This window comes from Pectinophora gossypiella, chromosome 27 (assembly GCF_024362695.1).
Source record: "Pectinophora gossypiella chromosome 27, ilPecGoss1.1, whole genome shotgun sequence".
Taxonomy (NCBI): Eukaryota; Metazoa; Arthropoda; class Insecta; order Lepidoptera; family Gelechiidae; genus Pectinophora; species Pectinophora gossypiella.
In genome coordinates, this window is record NC_065430.1 from 3,081,279 (window position 1) to 3,107,893 (window position 26,615).

Consider the following 26,615-nt stretch of genomic DNA (forward strand, 5'->3'; position numbering starts at 1 on the left):
ACTGTTGCAAGTGCCATGATCACGGGATGACTGATGAGATTGGAGTGGAGTAGGTAGATCCAAAATATCGGGAGTCTCATATCCCCATTTAAACGCGGTAAGAACCCGTTATTATGTGTTTTAATTATTCTTAAGTGCAGTTTTCAGTATTTTACAATATCGAAATTGAGGACCTCCCAGTAAGCAATTTAATATGCTCGTATTGAGAGTGACCACGCCGCTTCCGAGGGTGTATAAATGGAGGATGTATAAAAACAGAAAGTGAAATGAAAACAAAAATTTGCATGCATTATTAACTATTTACTATTTTATGAACATTAATATTTCCAATCACGCGGGATCTCGAATTTGCGATCTCGAGTCGGGATTGAATTTCCTAGTGATGAGCTTATATTGTACAGGGTGTAAGTGACATCGTAACGAATACCGAGGAGGATGATTCAGACCATGATTCTGACGGAAAATTCCACTTGATATCAAGTCAGAATAATGAGCTGAATCATTCCCCTCAGTATTCGTTACGATGTCACTTACACCCCGTACAAGTACATACGGTAGCCATACAAGAATGTATGGGTGTTAGTGACACCGTAACAAATACTGAGGGGGATGATTCAGACCATTATTCTGAGTTAATATCAAGTGGAATTTCTGTCGAAAAATCCATTTTTTTAGTGTTTTTTAAAATTATTTTCCGTTCCACAATTTTGCGACGGAAAATTCCACTTGATATCAACTCAGAATCATGGTCTGAATCATCCCTCAAAGTTTTCGTTACGACGTCACTGTATTGTTGTACACCCTGTATCGTTGTTCGCTATTCGCTCACAGTAAGACGTGTATCTAAACGCGATCCTAAACCCAGACAAATTGACATTTGTTTTGCTACCCCCTCCCTGTAGGGCTGGCTGTATGGGTTGTATGTTTTAGGAAGCTGAAACAGTGAAACAATGTATTTACAGCAGATGTACCGACACGACACCGGTTTGAACGACTTCATCATCATCAGCCCATTAACGTCCCCACTGGTGGAGCACGGGCCTTCCCTATGGATGGATAGGGAGATCGGGCCTTAAACCATCACGCGGGCCCAGTGCGGATTGATGGTTATTAACGACTGCTAATGCAGCCGGGACCAACGGCTTAACGTGCCTTCCGAAGCACGGAGGAGCTCGAGATCAAAACTTTTTCTTTTTGTGGTCACCCATCCTATGACCGGCCTTTGCGAAAGTTGCTTAACTTCAACAATCGCAGACCGAGCGCGTTTACCGCTGCTCCACCGAGCTCCTCAACGACTTACATTGACCAAATTGGAGATATCCTTAGAAAAGGTTTAATACGATCTACTCTGAACCGGCGTGCGTGTATGAAGGCGATTGATGAATGTGGAGGAAGCAAGAGAAGTGTGTCAGGATCGAAGCAAATGGAATTCTATAGTCTCTGCTTACCCCTGTGGGAAATAGGCGTGAGTTTATGTATGTATGTATGTATATGCTTTTATGTATTTTGGAATAATTACGCACACGAGTTCAAAGTTCTTTATTTGTCCGCCATATTCGACCTTACAATTCATGTGTACAAATTAAAATATATATCATGCATTAACATATTACATCAATTCAATAAAATAACAAATTTAATTTCTCATAAAACAAGCATTAACAATTTATTAAATAGACTAGTTTCCAACTAGTCAAATCAGTTACTTTTTACTAAACGTCAAAACATGAAATTACTATGGAGTTTGAATGAAAAGGCACAGAATGACGTCATAGAAAAACGTGACAAAATGTCGGACTTATTATTGCGTTTTCTTGATTATAATTCGTAAATAAGTTAAAAATAGAAAAAATAAAATGTTTTGTTTTTGTTTTAGATCTGTCTTTATTCAGTGATCATAATTTCAAAATTTATCTAGAACCTAGTACACGACCCAATTATAGTAATCAATATTATTAAAATCAAGTAATTATCACGTAACAGTTGTAAAACGCTATCTATATTGTTTTTGTTGAACGTAGTCTGGAAACGAATGAGTTTTTATTTTTCCTAAAATGTTTTTTTCGACTGGCAACCCTGACTCACTATTCCCGCGCTTCCAGAATGGCCGTTCCCGCCAAAACACCATTCTGCGCGGCATTTACGTGATATTTGGCGGGTTTTCCTTATCGCTGCGGTTACTTGACATTTGAGACTAAGAGGGTAGGTAGGAAGGCACACAATTTCGAGCCAAGCACAAACATTTGGCGGAACAAGTTAGTTCTAGTACGAGAGGATTTGATAATATATTCTTTTTCCATATTGAAGGTCATCATCATCAGCCCATTAACGTCCCCACTGCTGGGGCACGGGCCTTCCCTATGGATGCATAGGGAGATCGGGCCTTAAACCACCACGCGGGCCCAGTGCGGATTGGTGGTTATTAACGACTGCTAATGCAGCCGGGACCAACGGCTTAACGTGCCTTCCGAAGCAAGGAGGAGCTCGAGATGAAAACTTTTTTTTTGTGGTCACCCATCCTATGACCGGCCTTTGCGCAAGTTGCTTAACTTCAACAATCGCAGACCGAGCGCGTTTACCGCTGCGCCACCGAGCTCCTCATATTGAAGGTAAGGACCCTTTAAGGGCGAGGAAGATTACTACGTTTTACCATAGAATAAGGAATAATACTACGTATAGAATTACGTGCCATTTGCCATGTACTTAGTTAAGAGACTTTTTGTAATTATTTCTTTTTATTTTGGTGCAATAAAGTGTATTTGTATTGTATTGTATTGTATTGTATAGAACGGCAACTCTCCGCTCCCCACCAGCGGCTGAAGTCGGGTCGCACCTTTCCCTCAAAATTGTGCGAAGGGAGCGACGGCTGGCTTTCGCGTCAACTCGTGATCGGGTGCTGCGTATGTGGACAGGCCTGCTTCTGTCAGGGAGCTCACAAAACACTGTTTCTGTGATAAAGTCACATAAACTCTTTATTTTTCACTTTCCTTCCACCGACTGTAATTGGAATACCATTGTACTTATTTAAGTTTATAAATTATGTACTTAATACAAACTGAATTTAAAAAAAAAGAAAGGAAAACATGAAACAGTAGGACTAGGGCCCTGTGCTGGGAGGTTTTCTAGCCACGTCTTTCCCTCAGCGTTACAGATTCCGATGTGGTAGTAGTTTTACAGCTAGTTACATAATGGTGCTAATTCCTGTAAATACCATCTAATTTTATTTTAGGTTATATCTGTCATTTTCTTATCCGCCGAAAAGGAAAGGGACGGGTAATCGACAAGCATAAAATTTATGGAACACACGTCAATTTTAAGCACAAATCTAAAACAACCGTCTAAAAATTCGCCCGGGTTATTCATTTATTTACTCATTCTTCCTAAAATTAAGAGCTGTCAATCATCCGTCCCTTTCCTTTTCGGCGGATAAGAAAATGACAGGTATAACTTAAAGTAAAATTAAGAGATGTCTGCAGGAATCGGGGCCATTATGTAATTAAATTTTTGACGTTCAAAAAGCGCTAACTTTGTAGGCCAATTTTGAAAATAAATAGTTTTAAATTTTTTTTTAATTTTTGACCTCGAGATAGTTTATTAGACTTGAAAAGTGAAGGCTGCGCGTGGACCGTTGTTCTGAAATAAAAGTAACAACCCCACCACTACCTTCCCCCTTTATAACGTGCAAATACTATATTATCTGCAACATTGCCCCCCTGCGCTGTTTGTTTTTATGTCAGTAAGTAACAGGGAAAAGCTTTTAATAAAACGACTGGAAATAGCTATGATTCTGTTATTTTTATCTAACAATTTTCTTCAATCCACCTTTAGTTTCGTTGGCAACACCAAGACCAAATTACTAATTTAATTCTGAGTGTTTTTTTTTTAGTTATTATTTATGCAAACATATACAAAAACACATCAAGAAAAAAAGTGTAACAAAAAGTAAAAAAAGGAAAAGAAAGTAAAGTGTGTGTGTGTTTTGTTTATAAATATTTTCTTTTTAAAGTGAACAACGCCATCTATCGTGTTTCACTGGTGTTTTTTTTTTTAAATCTGAGAGATAATAAATTCTCGCCATAAAATTCGCATTCTAAACAATTCTCGAACATTCCTAAGTATGTAAAACCATGCGCCATATTGAAATTTTCCCAATATTCTTGCATCACTTTCTGACATTATGGAATTGTATGTTCCATCTCTTTTTACACGATAAAGCGAGTCCTAAGGGAGTTACGGTGCATATTGTATGGCACTTTAGGGTCTGTATTCACGGGATGTTTTGTATAGGGGTGGGCAGTAAATAAAGAGAAAATATATTTACACAAATATTGTACTGTGTTGTATTTGGTGGAATTCCGTGCCCTCTGTCTACCCTAATGGGAAATAGGCGTGTTCTTATGTACACTTACACGTCAATTTTAAACAGAAATCTAAAACGACTCTCTAAAAATTTTACATTGGCCAATAAAGAAAAAAAAATAACCTAGAAGGACCAAATTGGAGATGTCCTTAGAAGAGGTTTAGTACGATCTACTCTGAACCGGGGAGCGTGTATGAAGCGATTGATGAATGTGGAGGAAGCAAGAGAAGATGAGAAGGTTCGAAGCAAATGGAATTCTATAGTCTCTGCTTACTCCGGCGGGAAATAGGCGTGAGTTTATGTATGTAAGTACTTAACAAAAAAGAAAAAATAAAGTGATCTTTTCTGATCTCTCTTCCTATTAAATTGACAGAAAATTAGCTTTTTTTTGACGTGACTAATTGTAGATTCGCCGCAGATGGCATTAACTACTTGGCCAGAACAAGAAAATTAGCAAAATCAGTAAGTATTAAAGAAAATCTCGCCACCCCTAACTTTCCCTTCTTCACGGCAAATTAAATGTTCTTTTTATATAAATAATATATATAAAAATGTCTTTGTCTGTTCGTTTGTGTCCTCCCGAGGGACGGGACTTAGTGACAAGCGAACGCGAGCGCGGATTAATGAATGCCATCTGTGGGAATCTACAATAAGTCACATCAAAAAAGAAAAAAGAAATAAAAAAGACCCCAACTCACTCGACGGTAAGTGACGATGTGGTCTAGGTCAAAAAAAAACAAGTCAAGCATAAATATTTAAGCTACTTATAGCAAGAGTGCGGGTTGGCTTTTTGGCGGGAACGGGACAAAAAAATACGTAAGACATGGCTGTATGGGCATAGTTCCCTTTGCCTTACCCTTCGGGGAAAACCAAAACAAAAAAAAAGCTATAGCAATACTAGAATAGTTTTGATAGTCTATGGTTAAGGCTTTTTGGCGGGATACGGGAACGGGACAGTTGCTTTCTTCATTGAATAATCTAAATAATTAATACGATGTGGTGTTTTGTGGTTAATGATCGCATTAAGTTAATCGGAAGATATTCGCGAGTGTTATTATGTCGGAGTAATCAATGAACAAAGTGTATCTGCCTATTTTCGCTTCGTGCCAACAAGCCGCTTCATAACTCGAAAGTTTATGCGGACTTTTGAGTTAATTCGTTTGGGGTTCGGAGTAGGAGTCTACTCCGAGGGTGGGGGCTTAGGTTTCATCATCATCACCTTTCATCATTTCATTAAACGTCAAGAAAAAAAATACGTAAGACATGGATGTATGGGCATAATTCCCTTTGCCTTACCCTTCGTGGAAAAACAAACAAAAAAAAAGTCTATGGCTAAGTTTGTTAAGAAAACTCAATATAACAAAATGGTGTATTATTTTTTTTTGACATAAAATAAATATCGTGATTCTATAAAACTGCCTTTTTCTATGTTGCCCTTATCGAGCTATTCATACATATATGTAGAGCACACGGGTTATTCATTCATTTTCAAATTAACAGTTGTCAATCACCCGTCCCTTTCCTTTTCGGCGGATGAGAAAATGACGGGTATAACTTAAAATAAAATTAAGAGGATGTCTGCAGGAATCGGAGCCAATGTCAATATTATAGTTTATTAGAATAAAGTAAACTAAAGTTTGAGGAGCTCGGTGGCGCAGCGGTAAACGCGCTCGGTCTGCGATTGTTGAAGTTAAGCAACTTTCGCAAAGGCCGGTCATAAGATGGGTGACCACAAAAAAAGTTTTCATCTCAAGCTCCTCCGTGCTTCGGAAGGCACGTTAAGCCGTTGGTCCCGGCTGCATTAGCAGTCGTTAATAACCACCAATCCGCACTGGGCCCGCGTGGTGGTTTAAGGCCCGATCTCCCTATCCATCCATAGGGAAGGCCCGTGCCCCAGCAGTGGGGACGTTAATGGGCTGGTGATGATGATGAACCTTTTCCGATTCCGCGTCCGCTACCTCGCGTTCACTGTGTATGAGGCCTTAAGGCCTGAATTATTCTCTTGTACGTCCTGTTATGTATTTTTAGGGGTCCGTAGATGGAACGTAGGCACGAAACCTAAAGGTTTCAACTGTAAATAAAACTGCATTACTTATATTTTCCTTACAAATGTTATGTATTTCTTTATTTATCTCCCTAGCGTTCTTCCGCTTTTCACGGGCTGACAGGTCCGGTTTTTACAGAAGCGACTGTAAAAACTTTTGCGATCTTGCAACCCGAAGGGGAAACCAGCCCAATACAGGTTAGGTCACAAAAACCACAACCGATTGTAATTTGTAATACGAGGCTTTACGTGTTTTCTCTACACAGGATGTTAGTGACATCGTAACGAATAAGAACTGAGGGGAATGATTCAGACCATGGGATTAACTGTCTGAGAACTGATATTGGGCAGCTAAAGCTAAGCACCGGCCGGGGTAACTTGATTTCAATCTGTATTAAACGAAATATTTTTTTAGAATCAATAAAAAGAAAACAAACGAAGCGCAATCGTGACCATTTCCCGGGTGAGAGCCCTCAGCGCTCTCCATTTGTCCGGCCAAGTAGTTAATGCCATCCGCGGAAAATCTACAATAAAGCACGTCAAAAAAGGTGACCATTTGATATGTTGCAATTTCTTCCAGGTAACTGAGACAACCTATAGGTGCAAACATAGATTAAAAAACATAAATCGACAGAACGGCCTCCACGGTACAGTGATTGAGCGTTGTGCTCGCGATCCGGAGGTCCCGTATTCGAATCCCCGTCGGTACAAATCACAAAAATCACTTTGTGATCCCTAGTTTGGTTAAGACATTACAGGCTGATCACCTTATTGTTCAAAAGTAAGATGATCCGTGCTTCAGAAGGCACGTTAAGCCGTTCATCCCGGTTACTACTTACTGATGTAAGTAAGTAGTCGTTACATGAGGCATGTCAGAGGTCTTTGGCGGCTCAGTAATAACCCTGACACCAGGGTTGATGGGGTTGGTAATCCAACTCACAACCCACACGATAGAAGAAGGAGAGATACAACAGAATCGATCAATACGTCCAAGACGCTAGACTACCTAGAACTTCTAAAATTCAAACTTGGAATATCCGGTAGCCGTGACGTATTAATTCCCCGCTACATCCGACAAGATGGCGTCGCTTCCGGCAGTGTTTAATCTAGTTATGTCTCCCGGCGTCCGCGTCGTGTCTTTGCATTAATTATTATGAATTTCACAAGTAAAATATGTTACGAATAATGCAAATATTGAATAAAGGATATATTGTGAAGATTTCTTGAGTGTGTTAATTAGGTAGCATCCTAGGTCAAATATAATTTATGAAATTCTGTTTACTAAATAAAGACAAATCTAATAGAAGTGACAAAACATACATACATACACATACATAAACTCACGCCTATTTCCCACCGCAGTAAGCAGAGACTATAGAAGAAGAAAAATAATACTAAAAATAAATAAAAAAAAGGAAAACAAAATGGAATAAAAATAGGAAAAGAAGAAATATAAAAAAAAGAAATATAATATGATAGGAAATGGGAAAAGGAGAAGAAGTGTTTGTTTAGAAGTGACATTAAACATTCTTTTTTTTTCTATTTAATTTATTATTGAATTTTAATCAAGAAAAACGTAAATAAGTCTGCTTTTTCATACAAATTCCATAGTAATTTCGTGTTTTCACATAAGTATAGTAAAATAATAATAGAATTAGAAATAATAATATTTATTATTATTTGGATAAGTAATAGAATTGCGAAAGCGGTATATAAAGCGAAAGTTGATGGTAGGCAGAGGAAGACGGTAAACCATTTAAACCAATCCGTTTAAAACGAAAAAAAAACCGTTTAAAACCGAAATTAACCATATCATCATCATCAATTTAAGAGCCACGCTCTTGTCGGTGTAGCATTTTCCACGCTACTTTTCTAGGGAAACATAGGGCAGTGGTTTCCCTCTTGCCTTCCGCCCCGGAGTACTCTGTCTGACGCAAGTGGGATGGCGCCCAGAGTAGTCTATTTATTACAAAGCCGTAGGTACTAGGACTCCTGTCCTCCGCCTTTGAATAGTACTGACAGTTACTGCTGCCCTCTGTCAGGTTCCAGGTTACAGTCCCTGTGACTTGCCGCTTCCGTCCTGCATTGCCGTACCGATGGCTCCCATCTTCGCCTCTGCAACCGTTGAGGTCTTCATCGGTTTAAAACGGCTGCTGTTGATGACTATGTTTTTGTTAATTATAACTACATTTTGTTGATTTTACTGAGGTAGGTATACATACATATACATAAATAGCCTATATACGTCCCACTGCTGGGCACAGGCCTCCTCTCAATCCACCGGAGAGGGTATGGAGCATACTCCACCATGCTGCTCCAAAAAAACACCGTAAATACACCTCCACCAACCCGCATTGGAGTCCGTTACCTAGCCCATTATAATACTGAAGAAGATCCCTTCCTTAGTTACTATTTTTCTTCTATCATGTGAGTGAGATGGATTACCAACCTCATCAACCCTGGTGTCTGGGTTATTATTGAGGTAGGTATACAATACATAAACTGCCTATATACGTCCCACTGCTGGGCACAGGCCTCCCCTCAATCAACCGGAGGGGGGTATGGAGCATACTCCACCACGCTGCTCCACTGCGGGTTGGTGGAGGTGTTTTTACGGCTAATAGCCGGGACCAACGGCTTAACGTGCCCTCCGAAGCAGTCAGTCATCGAGCGTCATTTCTAACGTAAGAACCACCAACCAAAATAATTATAATTTCAAAGCTGGAGAAAACAGCACCCCATCAAGTTCTCGTACATAAAATTCTGCGTTAAACCCCCCTCTAAACCTTACAAAGGCAAGCTACTAAAGCTCTCAGCTTTAGGCTGCTTTTCCACCAGAGCTGTGCGAGTAAAATGTCTCGTACGATGAAGTGTAGCGGAGCTGTCGAAATGCGCAAATGTGCGGCGAGGATGCGTTGCGAACCTGTGAAATGTGTGGGGGGTCATCATCATCAGCCCATTAACGTCCCCACTGCTGGGGCACGGGCCTTCCCTATGGATGGATAGGGAGATCGGGCTTTAAACCACCACGCGGGCCCAGTGCGGTTTGATGGTTATTAACGACTAATGCAGCCGGGACCAACAGCTTAACGTGCCTTCCGAAGCACGGAGGAGCTCGAGATGGAAACTTCTTTTTTTGTGGTCACCCATCCTATGACCGGCCTTCGCGAAAGTTGCTTTACTTCAACAATCGCAGACCGAGCGCGTTTACCGTTGCGCCACCGAGCTCCTCTAAGCGGGGGGTATGCGCGTCTGTCTATTGACTGGCTGGCACGGAATCGTTGCAAACCTCGCAACATATTCCTCGCAACACATCCGTCGCAACACATCCTTCGCACACATTTCTCGCTTGTTTTGTATGTAGAATGACCTCGCTTCGCTGAACGTGTTGTTGTACCGGGTGAGAGCCTTCAGCGCTCCCCATTTGTCCGGCCAAGTAGTTAATGCCATCTGCGGCAAATCTACAATAAGTCACGTCAACAAAAAAAAAAAAAAAAAAAAAAAAAATTCGCTGAACGCTTTTCCAACAGAGCTGTGCGAGGTAAATGTCTCGTGTAGCGGAGCTGTCTATATGCGCAAATGTGCGTTGCGAAGCTGTGAAACGTGTGAGCCGAGCGGTGCGAACGCCTATCTGCCGCCTCGCGTCTGTGTTCTTCTCAACATTATAGAACTAATAAATTCTGTATCTTCTGCTTCAATTTCTTCATCGCAAATTGTTAAATTAAAAAGATTTTTTTGTTTCCAATTATCCATTCTATTTTCCGCACGTCTACTTTCAACATTAGCCGTCTATTGACTGGCTGGCACGGAATCGTCGCAAACCTCGCAACATATTCCTCGCAGCACATTCCTCGCAACATATTCCTCGCAGCACATTCCTCGCAACACATCCGTCGCAACACATTCCTCGCAACACATTCCTCGCAACACATTCCTCGGAACACATTCCTCGGAACACATTCCTCGCAACACATCCGTCGCAATACATCCGTCGCAACACATCCGTCGCAACACATTCCTCGCAACACATGCGTCGCAACACATTCCTCGCAACACATTCCTAGCAACACATTCCTCGCAACACATCCGTCGCAACACATCCGTCGCAACACATCCGTCGCAACACATTCCTCGCAACACATTCCTAGCAACACATTCCTAGCAACACATCCGTCGCAACACATCCTTCGCAACACATCCGTCGCAACACATTCCTCGCAACACATTCCTAGCAACACATTCCTAGCAACACATTCCTCGCAACACATCCGTCGCAACACATCCTTCGCACACATTTCTCGCTTGTTTTGTATGTACAATGACCTCGCTTCCCTAAACCCTTTTCCACCAGAGCTGAGCTGAGCGAGGCTACGAAAATGAAGTGATTCTATTGGTGGAGTTTTTCCTCGCACACCGTTTAGCTACCGCGCACAGCCCTGGTGGAAAAGCAGCCTTAGGGGGGTTTATCGTCTCCATACAACACACGCATCGGCGAGTTTCAATAAAATGTCTTGCCGCTTTCAGTCGGTACAACGCAGGACAAAATAAGTGGTTACAAGTTAAAATTTTAATATTATAACACCCTACAAAAAGTAAACATTTGTACTTTTTGTTACAAACTTGTTTCTTTCTAAAATGATGGGCCATTTTATGGCTCAGAGTTTTAGTTTCAGTAACGAATACTAAAGGGGGATGATTCAGACCATGATTCTGAGTTAATATTAAGTGGAATTTTCTGTTGCAAAATATTTATTATTAAAAAATTACAAAATTTAATTATTTTTATGTTTAAAATATTCCTTTAAATGAAATTAACTTTATTAATATTTTATTTTTATTTTGCAAAATTAATAATGTTACTTTGGGTTTATTTTATTATTTTTTTAAATAAATATTAAATATTAACTGATTATTATAAAAGCATCTTTTTAAGTAGTACTACCTACCTAAGTAAGTACTGACGGTTAAATTAGGTATTGTAATTGGCAACCCTGACACGTCACGCACACAGTTGCGCGTGTTGATAATGTCAATGTGTAGTGTCTGTGTAAAACGAGGTTCAAAAAATCAAATCAAAAATATTTATTTTTCAAAATTGGCTTACAAATTTAGCGCTTTTTGAACGTCAAAAATTAAATTACATATAAGTAATGTAACTAGCTGTAAAACTACTACCAGATCGGAATCTGTAACGCTGAGGGAAAGACGTGGCCAGAAAACCTCCCAGCACAGGGCCCTAGTCCTACTGCTTCATGTTTTCCTTTCTTTTTTTAAATCCAGTTTGTATTACATAATTTATAGACTTAAATACAATGGTATTCCAATTACAGTCGGTGGAAGGAAAGTGAAAAATAAAGAGTTTATGTGACTTTATCACAGAAACAGTGCTTTATGAGCTCCCTGACAGAAGCAGGCCTGTCCACATACGCAGCACCCGATCACGAGTTGTTTTGTTAAAGGTTGTTTGTATGAAGTGTCCAGGTGTGCCGCAAGGTTCTCTATTTTTACTCATAAAATTTTATGTAATAATTTACTATATTAATTTGTCATAACTTATTAAGCATAATTTTGAAACTCATAACTACTATAAGCATAATAATTAATGCCAATAATGATATATAAGCATAATTACTCGTATTATAAGCATAAAACTATACTCCGAATAAGAAAAGTTTTGTCACAACTTTGAACATTTTTGAAACTTACTTTTTCCTTGACTGCATTTGGTTCATGATTGTGACTTTTTATATTTTTTAACACTATTTCATGCTGTTGGTCATCATTCAGTAAACTTTTCGTATGTAAGATAAACATGCCGGCGGCGTTGGGGTGGCCCGAGGGCCACCCCCGCCGCACCCTAACCTACTGTTATGCCTTGTAAAAATTATGACAAAACACTATTCATATTTTAAAAAATAATTATGGATACCTATTTATATGCGAATCAAATTTATATCAACAAATATTAGTCCAAAAATAAGTTATACCTAACAAACCAGTATTCCTAGATGTTATTATGGGAAAGTACTATTATGCTAAAAAACGTTATGCAAAAAGGATTATGATAATTAAAATTATGACAAAAACATTTATGCATTTTAAGAGAGTCCCGTGCCTCAAGTGTACGAAGGCAATATTTCAGAGGTATACGTTCAGAGCACGTCTCAGGAATGTGATGCACTTTGTGAGACTTTGTGCTACTAAGTGTCTGGCAAAGTGCTAGTGCGAGCTTTTTCTCACGTGAGTTACTGTAGATTTACCGCAAATGTCATTAACAGAGGGGTTAAAATGGCCACATCGAAGCAATTCATCTAAGAAAGCAATGTTGCAATTTGACATTTGCGAAATGCAAACAACTGTCAAATAGCAATATTGCTTTCTTAGATGAATTGCTTCGATGTGGCCATTTTAACCCTCTTCTTCTTCTTCTATCGTGTTTATTGCATTCCTGATTTTTTTACAGAGGTCTTAAAAGTAGAGGAAAGTATAAACAGGAACCCTGTAAAGAGGTGGATTACCAACCTTATCAACCCTGGTGTCAGGGTTATTATTGAGCCGCCAAAGGCCCCCAAGGCTCATGTAACGACAACTTACATCAGTAAGTATTAACCGGGACCAACGGCTTAACGTGCCTTCCGAAGCACGGATCATCTTAATTTCGAACAATAAGGTGATCAGCCTGTAATGTTCTAACCAAACTAGGGGTCACAAGGTGATTTTTTTGTGATATGTCTCCAACGGGATTCGAACCCGGGACCTCCGGATCGTGAGCCCAACTCTCAACCACAAGACCACGGAGGCCGTTAAAAATGAGATTGATTTTTGATGATTTTACACTGGCTTCTATTTCTAGATTAGAATTTTATCATTTATCTTTGACCGAATCAAGTAGGTACCCTATTACTACTAGTACTTCAACTAGGGCAGGGACTAATAAAATAAGTACCTATTACTGCTATCCACGTCCTGTTATTAGTTCACAGATCGTTCATCACTTCTGTCTGACGTTTTCGGCACTGATATGTCGCTAGGGATGGGACATGGTCGATGATTTCGTAATTTATATCGATAAATCATCTCCCGTTTTTCACAGGCTCCTAACCTGAAGATTCGACACGTCCGGTTATTTATAAAAGTGACTGCCTGTCTGACCTTCCAACCCGCGAAGGGAAGACCAACCCAATACAGGTTAGGTCACATACCTCCGAAATTTATTGCATTCCTGATGTTTTTACAGAGGTCTTAAAAGTAGAGGAAAGTATAAATAGCAACCCTGTAAAGAGGTGGATTACCAACCTTATCAACTCTGGTGTCAAGGTTACTATTGAGCCGCCAAAGGCCCCTGACATGGCTCATGTAACGACTACAACATACTTACGTCAGTAAGTAATAACCGGGACCAACTGACAATCAGGTAATCCGCCTGTAATGTCCTAACCAAACTAGGGATCACAACGTAATTTTTGTGATCGAGAGTCTAACGCTCCACCACTGGACCACGGAGCGCGTTATTAATTTAAAATTATAATAATTTGTCTTAAGTGCTGTTTTATCTAACACAGTTGGCTCGACCATTCATCATCATCAGCCCATTAACGTCCCCACTGCTGGGGCACGGGTCTTCCCTATGGATGGATAGGGAGATCGGGCCTTAAACCACCACGCGGGCCTAGTGCGGATTGGTGGTTATTAACGACTGCTAAAGCAGCCGGGACCAACGGCTTAACGTGCCTTCCGAAGCACGGAGGAGCCCGAGATGAAAACTTTTTTTTGTGGTCAACCATCCTATGACCGGCCTTTGCGAAAGTTGTTTAACTTCAACAATCGCAGACCGAGCGCGTTAACCGCTGCGCCACCGAGCCTCAACATGGACCATTATAGACGGCGATACGGCTCACCTATCACGTTGGTCTAACAGAAAGCTCGGTGAGGTGTGGTTATTTAGTTCATCTGGCGAGCGTAGTTGTGTCATTTTCTTGTCCGCCGAAAAGGAAAGGGACGGATGATTTGACCATTAGTTTCACGTTTCAAGCATAAAGGATACTAATTATTCCAAATAGGTCAATCCATTTATAAAGATTAAGCACAAGCCTCCGAATTACACACAAAAGGATAACACTTCGAACAAAAAATATACTTCCATTTATTTGTATCAAAAACCCTTTGCCGAAAGAAAAAAAAGAAACGTCCTTTTCAAGTCTAATCCTATTATAGTCCGCACGTTCGTACGTTACCCGACAGCACTAGTAAGTACAATATATCGATATTATAGAATACGTTGATCCCCTCACTAAATGCGTAGACACGTACTGAACTTGTAATTCTGCTTCGTGTTACGAGTATTGACATTAGAAGGGCTTGTAAGTTTCATGTACATTGCTTGTGTTGTGACGTATTCATATTGGCTAATATTTTTCTTCCTAATTAATATTATTTCAACATAACACGACCTCCGTGGTCCAGTGGTTAGAGCGTTAAGATCACGATCTGGAGGTCCGGGTTCGATTCCCGATGGGGACATTGTCGAAATCACTTTGTGAGACTGTCCTTTGTTTGGTAAGGACTTTTCAGGCTTGAATCACCTGATTGTCCGAAAAAGTAAGATGACTCCGTGCTTCGGAGGGCACGTTAAGCTGTTGGTCCCGGCTATTAGCCGTAAAAACACCTCCACCAACCCTTGGAGCAGCGTGGTGGAGTATGCTCGATATCCCCTCCGGTTGATTGAGGGGAGGCCTGTGCCCAGCAGTGGGGCGTATATAGGCTCTTTATGTTTATGTATGTAGTATATTTCAACATATCATAACATCATGCCTATATCCTCGAAGGGGTAGGCAGAAGTATGCAGTACATCCATTCCTCGCTATGTTTAACTCTCACGTAATAGAGGCGAGCCTATTACCATTAACCGGGCACAAATCTTGGAAACCACATGATATCAATTATCTATGGTCCAAACATGAATTCAAACTAATACTGTGTATGCAAAATATTTTTTTACTCTTCTTCTATCGTGTGGGTTGTGAGTTGGATTACCAACCTCATCAACCCTGGTGTCAGGGTTATTATTGAGCCGCCAAAGGTCCCTGACATAAAATGGCAACACTTTTCTCTCTTCTCCTGCGATCGAATGCAACGTAACATGTACATTTTAAAACGCCATTTTAAATGCCATTATTTGAAAACGGGATAGCGCTAGACAGATGATAACAAGCAATGTATTCTTACACTCACACTACCAACCTAATCCTACGACAACCCATATTAGAATAACCCTGCTGACCGTTCAATAAAAATATGTTATTGTGTCTCTGTTGATCCCATTATGTATAGTACGTCCGGCCATTCCTGTTTCTTAAGTTGGTACCTTTGTGTGAGAAAGTGTGGCATATACAGGGTGTTAGTGACGTCGTAACGAAAACTTTGAGGGATGATTGAGACCATGATTCTGAGATGATATGAAGTGGAATTTTCCGTCGCAAAAGTATGGAACAGAAAATAATAAAAAGAAAAACAAAAATTTTCATGAATTTTCAGACTGAAAATTCCACTTGATATCAACTCAGAATCATGGTCTGAATCATCCCCCTTAGTATTCGTTACGGTGTCACTAACACCCATACCTACTTGTATGGCTACCGTATGTACTTTTGTGGGGTGTAAGTGACATCGTAACGAATACTGAGGGGGATAAAACAGCTGATTATTCTGAGTTAATATCAAGTGGAATTTTTCATCGCAAAAGTATAGAATTGAAAATAATTTTAAAAAACTAAAAAGACATGAATTTTGCGACAGAAAATTCCACTTGATATCAACTCAGAATCATGGTCTGAATCATCCCCCTCAGTATTCATTACGATGTCACTAACACCCTGTATAATATATTTTTTATACTTAAGTACCTCCCATTATTTATCTTTACTAACATAGTGTGTAAGATTTTTTTTTGTACTAACCATCTCTGGACTTTTTTGTCTGTAAATAAATGATTTTATTTTTATTTATTTTATAGACACATTGAAATATAGATTAATTCTTTCAAATATTATTCAAAAAATTCAAAAAATATTTATTTTTCAAAATTGGCTTACAAAGTTAGCGCTTTTTGAACGTCAAACAATTCTATTCTCGCAGACGACGCTCTTAGTCGAGGTTCACGCCCATCTGGGCACACTCAGGCCTGTTGTTTTAAATTTTGTACCGGGTGAGAGCCCTCAGTGCTCCTCATTTGTCCAGCCAAGTAGTTAATGCCATCCGCGGCAAATCTTCAATACGTCACGTCAATAAAAAAGATGTGCACCTACGGGTTGGCAAATTTAGAAAACATGTAGAGAAGATAAAAACAATGACACAATCTAATCACACACTAGCGCCAAAGTTACATTAACAATAACCCTAGCGGTAAAAACCAGCAACATTTTGACAGTTCCTTAAGAATTAAATTTCGAAAATCGAACCCCTTTTCTGATTATGTAATGTGTTACCATTTAAAAATACATTAGCCACGCACCTACTTAAGAAAAAAAAAACAAAATTCTTCTAAAATACTCACCATATTTCCTAAAAAGGAAAACATTTTTATTTACAACACGGTGATTCACACATAAAGCAAAATGTTTCAGTGTTACCAGGGTGAAATAATTAGCACGGTACAGTAGGTTACGGGTTGAGATTATAAATTATGATGGATTTTAGTCTAACTTTTTATAAACAGTATATTACAAGTAGTACCTACCTAGTACTTAAAATTCCAACTAAAACCCATCAAAATTCTACATATCATCGCCTCATGGAAAAACTGCGTAAACGCCATTTTGTAAAATCACATTCTGTTGTAATTTTCTTAAACAAAACCAATTCTTTCAAGTAATTTCAGTCCGTTGTTTTAAGTTTACGCGGTTATTATCATAATTAAAACACATAATAACGGGTTTTTACCGCGTTTAAATCAGGGATATGAGACTCTCGATATTTCGAGACTGTTGCAAGTGCCGTGATCACGGGATGACTGATGATGAGATAGGAGTGGAGTAGGTAGATTCATATTTTTTTACGGGCAGACATATCTGTCTACCCTCTTTCCAATCTCAGCAGTCATCCCGCAATCATGGCACTTGCAACAGTGTCGAAATTTCTACTAATTAAACGCGAATATTGCGAAAAAACATCCGAATGTGATTATTCAAAATAGCGCTTCTGTTGTTTTCTCTATAAGGCTACGATATCGTGTGAAGGTTTTGGAATGAAAAACCTAAAAAGCCATTATATACCTGACACCTTTGATAGCCCAAAAGGGGAAAGCCAGGCCTAGAGGGGGGGTTTGTTAGAAAAACACATGAAAAAAATTACGAAAATATGAAAGGAGGCCACATCGAAAGATTGTCGGGATAAAGCCACTTTTTTACGGGTTATGGACTGGCGAAGCTTCGGATATTAGATAGAAGCACCAAGTACCAAATGAATGGGGTTCCAAGGGGTGACCACACCAGGTATGAACCTGTACTCACAATCTTTGAAGGTGTCTCATTCTCATGAAAAGGCCATCGGGCAACTGTCCCAGTCGATTATTGTTCAGTTTCCTATTGGAAGAAATAAAACACTTTTTTATTTTCTACTGAAAAATCTTGAAGAAAAATAATGTGGAATTTTATAAGTGATCGCCGCGGCAAGGTTATTGCGTTCGGTCACCTCGCGAGCGACGCGTTCTATTGGTCGATTTGAATTTTCGAATCGAAATATTCAAAAGATTACCCGTGCGATGTGAGCTTGTAGTGTGGTGTGAAAAATAACAATTATTTTTATAGAATAAATATATTTTTTACTCTGATGTTGCACTGCTGTATAAAAGTAAAAAATAGTAAAATCAAGTATATTTCATAAGTACTCACAGTCTTTCTAAACCGTTGAGCTCCAAAAACGCGTCTCTCTCGATTGTGTGAATCTGGTTTTCTGATAATTGTCTGTGAAAAAAAAAAACAAGAAATTTAAAATAAATTATGTATATACATGATTTTTATTTACCAAATGTGTACAGATCATTATTTTTTTTCAATCTTAAGGCAGTAGTTTCCGCAAACCTGAGTCGTGGCGGCGTTTTGGTGTAATTTGTCTAGGTACTACATTTATTATTTGAAAAGAAATAAATAAAACAGCAAAGAAACTAATATCTAAACAAGACCAAGTCAAAAGTCTTGAAAATGAAAATCAAAAAGATATATACGTACATACATAAACTCACACCTATTTCCCACCGGGGTAAGCAGAGACTATGGAATTCCATTTGCTTTGATCCTGACACACGTCTCTTGTTTCCTCTACATTCATCAATCGTTTCTTACACGCACGACGGTTCAGAGTAGATCGTACTGAACCTTTCCTAAAGGGCATCTTCAATTTGGTCAATGTACGTCCTTCTAGGTCTTCCTCTGCCAACCCTATCAACCTTCGCTTTATATACCGCTTTCGTAATCCTATTATCCTTCATCCGCTCTACGTGTCCAAACCAACATAACATTCCATTCTCAATCTTAGTCAATATATCGTTTTTCACACCACATTTCTCTCTTATCATACTGTCTCTCATTCTAGCAGTCAATTGAACACCGCTCATTTCTACGGCATTAATCCTACTTTCATGCTTCTTCTGCAACACCTAAGATTCACTAGGTTTTCCTCTGCCAGCCCTACCACCAATATTCGCTGTATATACTGCTGTCGTAATCCTATAATCCTTCATTCGCTCTACGTGTCTCAATCTAAGGGTGGTATTAATGTAGGAAAGTGAGAATACTATGGAAGGATAATGAATGGTAATTTGATTGTTTATGGTATGAAAGGAGGATAGTTAATGAATGGGACTTTAGGAGGTTTTAAAAAGTAAGAAACGGGAGTCTTTGGTGCGATGTCGGTCGGGTTAGAGGATTTTGTTAAAATATAAGTAAAGATATTTAATAAGGAGTCGAAGAGGAGGAGGGAGGAGGAGGAGGATTTAGTGAGGGGGAGGATATTTAAAATATCTCATGGGAGGGGAAGGGAGGAGGAGTAGGATTTAGTGAGGGGGAGGATATTTAAAATATCTCGTGGGAGCGGAAGGGAGGAGGAGGATTTAGTGAGGAGCAAGATATTTAAAATATCTCGTGGGAGGGGGAGGGAGGAGGAGGATTGAGGAGTGAAGAGGAGGAGGAGGATTTAGTGAGGAGCAGGATATTTAAAATATCCCGTAATATTTGTATATCCCACATTAATAAACTAATCCCAGCTGAGACTGCCTCAAGATCATGCTCAAATCCCTGTTTTTATATAAGAACTGTCACATTGACATGATTATTGGCAGTCTCGAAGATAAGATTAGTTTATTCATACCATCCTTAGTCCCCATATCGTATTTTGCACCACATCATCATCATCAACCCATTAACGTCCCCACTGCTGGGGCACGGGCCTTTCCTATGGATGCATAGGGAGATCGGGCCTTAAACCATCACGCGGGCCTAGTGCGGATTGATGGTTATTAACGACTGCTAATGCAGCCGGGACCAACGGCTTAACGTGCCTTCGAAATACGGAGAGCTCGAGATGAAATTTTTTTTTGTGGTCACCCATCCTATGACCGGCCTTTGCGAAAGTTGCTTAACTTCAACAACCGCAGACCGAGCGCGTTTACCGCTGCGCCACGGAGCTCCTGACCACAGCTTTTGCACCACATCTCTCTCTTTTCACACTGTTTCTCACAAAGGTAACTTACAATATTTTGAGGTCCTTCAAGTTCTGGAAGTCACTCTGAAAAATTATGGTGATGTTGTTCCCTTGCAGGTCTCTGTAACAAAGAGAAATAAAACCTTCATTATTTAAAAAAATATATCGATATCCTTATTCTATCGTGTGGGTTGTGAGGTGGATTACCAACCCCATAAACCCTGGTGTCAGGGTTATTATTGAGCCGCCATAGGCCCCTGACATGACTCATGTAACGAGTACGTACTTACATCAGTAAGTAATAACCAGGATCAACGGTTTATCGTGCGTTCCGAAGCACGGATCATCTTACTCTTTGGACAATCTGGTGATCAGCCTGTAATTTCTTAACCAAACTAGGGATCACAAAGTGATTTTTCTGATTTGTCTGGGATTAGAACCCGGGACCTCCGGATCGTGAGCACAACGCTCAACCACTGGACCACAGAGGCCGTTAAAATGATCGATTTATTAATCGATATATTCAATTCAATTCTTTATTCATAATAAACATTACACGTCAACAAATATTTCGATGAGTAGGTACACATTATATAGATTACTTTACAATATTTCAATATTACATCACAATAAAATCATAACAATATACAAATTACGTCGCTATATTGTCGTCGTCCTAATTTTATATTATTGAGAAACTCTATTAAGTCATAATAGGCTTTATGAATAATGTAAATAATGTTTTAATTTATTTCCAAAGCATGCGTCGCTGGGCGCACCCCTGATATCACTGGTCATATTATAGTCCATTATCGTGTAACACAAAACCAACATCTGATAAAACATCTGTCTGGATAAGGAATTGTGGAAATGAAGAGGAGAGTCGTTTCCTAAGCCTTAGGACATGATGAAAATAACCATAGCATACTCATAAGCTAACCATAGGATACCCTTCCCGCCAACTTCATCAAAGTTACTACGATATTAAGTTATGTGCGGTCGCCCTAAGAGTTAAGTGCTTACTAAGTGATACTCAAGTGAATGTTAAGTGAAGGTTTATTGCGATCTACTCTGAACGGCGTGCGTGTATGAGACGTGTTAACAAACTTACGAATGCCAATTATTATTACTAAGAATTATAATGGCCCCGATTCCTGCAGACACCGCCTAATTTTATTTTAAGTTATACCCGTCATTTTCTTGACCGTCGAAAAGGAAAGGGACGAATGATTGTCAACAAGTTAATTTTAAAACGAATGAATAACCCGTGCGAATAAAATAGGCATCTCGCTGGTATTGTAATCCGTTTGACGTGCTATCTTAACTCTTTGCAAATGTCAAATTGCTACATTGCTTTCTTAGATGAATTGCCATTGGTGGCCATTTTAGAAAGAAAGAATCGTTTATTATAAAGGGACACCACAGTAACAAATATATAATATAAAACACGGAGTAAGACATAACTTACAATCAAACAAAACACATAATACAAACAACATACACGAGAAATACAAATAATTGAGTGTATGGACTGGTCAACGATGGTGGTGGTGTCCTTCATAAAAGGGCCTCACTCAGCATAAGCCGCGGCGCGAGCCACGACGCTGGTATTCTGTGGACCCTGCTAAGTGAGGCAAGTGAGGCAGAGGAAATTCTGGGATTAGGACTTTTTGGGATATGGACATTCTGGGATATGGACGTTTTGCACCCGCTGGACATTTCGGGATTTGGACCTTATGGACCTAAAGGATTTTAACCCCCTTTTGTACATTTATTATGTTGAGACTCAAGCGCCGTCTTCACCAATAAACGGAGCCATTTATCATCAATTAAACGATCATCTTCGACGTTCCCATGTGCAGTAATTGACTTAATTTGGATTACCCGTTAGAGAAGGGACGGTATCGATAGAATATGACTGACGGCGGTGACGGATTTTAATTTTAAGGGTGTTAGGACCCTAGCTCGGTGACAATAGATGGCGTAAGTGTAGCCATGCCATGCACACCCGGGACACTTCATACAAACACCTCTATTTTTTTTTATTTTTTTTATTATTTTGTTTTATACTCGTTTTTTTTATAAAAATAAAGTTGTTGTTCAAAATTCTAGATTAAGTAAATTAAATTCATCTTTTTTGTGGTTATGTAAAGGTACGTTTTTACAATAAAATACCAGATAATATTTTAAATTTGTCAGAGAATAAATTTAAAGCGCACGTGAAGCTTACTTTATGTAAAAAAAGCTTATTATAAGATTAATGATAACCTAAATGATAAAAATGTCTGGTATTGAATGTGTTCCTCTAGTTATGATTGCTACTTAGCAATAAGGCCGCCTATTGTACTAATTCTATTTCTCTTTTGTTTTGTATTTTGTTTTTTCCTGTTTCCTTTTTTTAATTTTCTTTTTGGGTCAACTAAAAAAAAAAAAATTTTTTCGGATTTCCGTACCCGCGAAAATCCGGAACATCACTACTATTTACTGTTTTTTTCTTTACTAGCACAGAAGAAAACAAAAATTGAAAATATGTTTTTTTCATCCCAGACCATTCATGGAACATTTAATAACAATGTTTGCCAAAAGCATATCGTATTTACGACTCGCCACTTCACAGGAGCACTAATTGCATTTTTAATTAAAGTTTCGCGAACATTCTCACATTGGGTAATTAAAAGTCAACGTTGAAAATTCATTTTAGTACCAGAAATACGGTGTTCAAACATTTAGGGGGAAAATTTCTGAAATCTGGGCAAATTATGTCCGTTATTTTAAGGGTATGGGCGCTGGATGTGGGCAGCGCAGGACCGATCGTTGTGGAGATCCTTGGGGGAGGCCTATGCCCAGCAGTGGGCGTCGTACGGCTGATGATGATGATGATGATTTTTAGGGTGCCGAGCATAGATTTACTGCTACCGTAGATTGAACATCAGCGCTCAAAAAGTGTGACGCAAAGTTACTGTTAACATATATATTATATTTACTAACCAAACTAGGTATCACAAAGTGATTTTTGTGATATGTCCCCACTGGGATTCAAACCCGGGTCCTCCGGATTCAAATTCAAATTAGTTACACTTTGAATCGTCAATTTTACATAACGAACGTCTCATCCGCCTAAAACTACTGCAGCTTCTCACAACCTGTATAGCCGGGGTAAAGAAGCTGCAAGAAAAACCTCGGCACAGGGCCCTAGACGTTCTTTAAAAATAATAAATAAACATAAAAAATTGGTATACAATTGAGTAATTGAGTAATCTTACTGTTTTTTTCTTCTTTGTTTTTTGCTTGATTTTTGTGTGTGCAGTTTTGCGAAATAAACATTTCTCTCTCTCTCTCTAATTTAGCTGCCTAATTCCCGTTCCCGTGCGAATTTCGGGAATTCCTTTCTTAGTGCATCTCTACGGTACCTAAGCTACGTCCCTTCCAAATTTCAAGTGCCTAAGTTTAGCCGTTTAGACTGTGCGTTGATATGTCAGTCAGTCAGTTTCTCCTTTTATATATTTAGATAATCACTAACTTTATAATAACCTTTTTTGTAAAGTTTCTGTTTAACTACTGTCTTAAAACAGTTGAAAGGCAGATTCTGAATGTCAATGGGAATCTTATTGTAAAAACGTATACATTGCCCCTTAAAAGATTTAGTGATCTTATGTAATCGACTAACTTGTAAAGCAAGGATCTTGAGCCTACTCAACCACTGGACCACGGAGTGTCATTGATAATGATGAGATAATTGTTACTATCGATAACTTTTCATTAAAAGTCACATCACCAGCTTTATAATACAGTGATCTCAAGAATGGTCATCGGTAATCAACTCGATTCCAACTCGATGGCTTTTAAATCGATTATTTTTTATTACAAAATCGAGATGCAATCGTTCCGCGAATTAACTGTCTGGCTATTCGTCTGCGCAAGATTCATTTAAATTCAACAGCCTCCGGTGAGCATTGAGTTCACAATCCGGAGGTCCCGGGTTCGAATCCCGATGGGAGATATTACAAAAATCACTTTGTGGCCTCTGGGTTGGTTAAGACATTGCAGGTTGATCACCCTATTGTCCGAAAGCAAGAAGGCACGTTAAGCCGTTGGTCCCGGTTACTACTTACTGGTGTAAGTTAATCGTTACATGAGCCATGTCAGGGGCCTTTGGCGGCTCAATAGTAACCCTGACACCAGGGTTGATGAGGTTGGTCATACGCCTTACATCCCACACGATAGAAGAACACCACTTCTTTTCTACCACTGGTTGCCTGGAAGAAATTGCTGCTTAGCAATAAGGCCGCCAGATTATATGTACAGATACTGTATGTATCTTTCAATAAAGTATATTTGTATTGTATTGTATTGTAAGAGCAGTTTATTTTTAACCAAATGATCGTATCATAAGAATTTATTTAAAAATAGCATTACAAAGATTCTTTATAAGGCCACTTCAGCTTATAAACATCTGTCTATCATCAGAATGGGGATTAAATGGTCACACCGGTTTAAAAAAAAAATCATTTTTTTGTCATACAAAGTAGTCAAACGTGCAGTGGAAATACGCGGAAGGCATTAACGAGCTCAATGAATATAATGTGAAACACTTACGGTCAGAAGTACTAATACGTATACACTTTGATACCATGTCACATTAACTTTTTTGACAAATTCAACCGTAAGTCTCATTAAATGTCAAATATGATAGTGCGACAGGGTTCTAAAGTGGGTACAGTCATGAGCAATATCATGTACCCACTATAGGACTCTGTCGCACTAACATTTTTTGACATTTAGTGAGACTTACAGTTCAATTTGTCAAAAAAGTTAATGTGACATGGTACCAAAGTGTATACATATTAATGCTCGTGACCGTACAAAGTGACTTGCCTAACCTAAGATAAAGGCACAGATCTACAATTACAAATTGTAACTATATATAAGTAACTAGGAATAAGTAGGTATATAACAATAAAAAAAAAAATATTAATAATAAAAAAGAAAAAAAAAGGAAAAAAATAGAAAACGAGCATAGACTTAAGGAATAAAAGTTTAAGACAACAGGCCTGAGGGTGCCCAGTTGGGCGCGAACCTCGGCTCAGGGCGTCGTCTGAAAGGAAAAATATTTGAAAGAATTAATTGACCCCAGTGGGTCGATAGCGATAAGCGCCGATTGTGGGAAATCGTCGACCACGCCGACGGGGTCGGTATCGGGGTCCTGAAGTGTTTTTCCGAGGTTCACGCCCAACTGGGCACCCTCAGGCCTGTTATCTTAAACGTTGCACCGGGTGAGAGCCTTCAGCGCTGCCAATTGGTCCGGCCAAGTAGTTAATGCCATCTGCGGCAAATCTACAATAAGTCACGTCAAAAAAAAATGGGTCATAACGATAAGCGCTGATTGAGGGAAATCGTCGACCACGCCGGCGGGGTCGGTATCGGGAAGCCGGGATTCGATCCTGTGATACTACGGTGGAAGTCACGCGTTTTACGAATAAAGCTATCCCGGATTCCTCCGTCTTAAACCCTCTCTTCCACCATAAAGTATGAAACCTAACCTAGTACTTAAACATGAACACTAGCCTCTAAAGCTAGACAAAACAAACAATGCAACACAGGGATACGAACCCGGACCATTCAGGTTTACGACCGACACTAAACACTAACAACCCGAGTAAGCGATACATGACTTTTTATACCCGTCATAGATTAAAACGATTAATTTTATAGATGCGACAGAGCACGTAACAAAAGAAAGAAGTTGGAAAGGCCTCTTTTTTGACGTGACTTATTGTAGATTTGCCGCAGATGGCATTAACTACTTGGCCGGACAAATGGGGAGCGCTGAAGGCTCTCACCCGGTACGTTTAAGACAACAGGCCTGAGGGTGCCCAGTTGGGCATATTTGAATGGTGCGGAGCAGAATGGAAGAGAAGAAAAGTTTAGAAGTTAATGTGAGGAGACCTAATGCAGACCACATTGGTGCTAATTCCTGCAGACGCCATCTAATTTTATTTTAAGTTATACCTGTCATTTTCTTATCCGCTGCAAAAGAAAAGGACGGGTAATCGACAGGCATAACATTTATGGAACACACGTCAATTTAAAGCAGAAAAATAAAACAACCGTCTAATAATTTTATAGCGGCCAATAACCCGACAGAATTAAGAAAACAGCACGTCAAACGGATTGCATACCAGCGAGATGCCTATTTTATTCGCCCGGGTTATTCATTCGCTTTAAAATTAACTTCGTTACCAATCATCCGTCCCTTTCCTTTTCGGGGGATATGAAAATGACAAGTATAACTTAAAATAAACTTAGGACGTGTCTGCAGGAATCGGGGCCGTAGGCATAAAGTACACCTGAATCTGTCCCGTCTGTTCCTGTAATCTTTGCCGCACGTTCCTCCGCAGGCGGTGTGCGCTGGCGCAGGATTTAGTCTAACTTGAACTTAGAAATGCTTTGCTTAAACTAGGAATAACAGACCGGGTTTACGAATGTCTATCGTATTAGATTATTCTTACAATTGGG

The 26,615-nt window shown here is 39.4% G+C and overlaps 1 protein-coding gene across 1 annotated transcript in view; it reads right to left on the reverse strand.

The window, feature by feature from the left end:
• Positions 1–26,615, reverse strand: part of LOC126379031 (protein slit) — a 158,586-nt gene that overhangs the window by 47,990 nt on the left and 83,981 nt on the right. The window contains exons 3-5 of the mRNA XM_050027619.1: positions 20,149–20,220; positions 18,293–18,364; positions 17,912–17,983 (exon numbers count right to left, since the gene is read on the reverse strand). Coding sequence (XP_049883576.1) covers positions 17,912–17,983; positions 18,293–18,364; positions 20,149–20,220 — 216 coding nt within the window. The remainder of the gene's footprint in view (positions 1–17,911; positions 17,984–18,292; positions 18,365–20,148; positions 20,221–26,615) is intronic.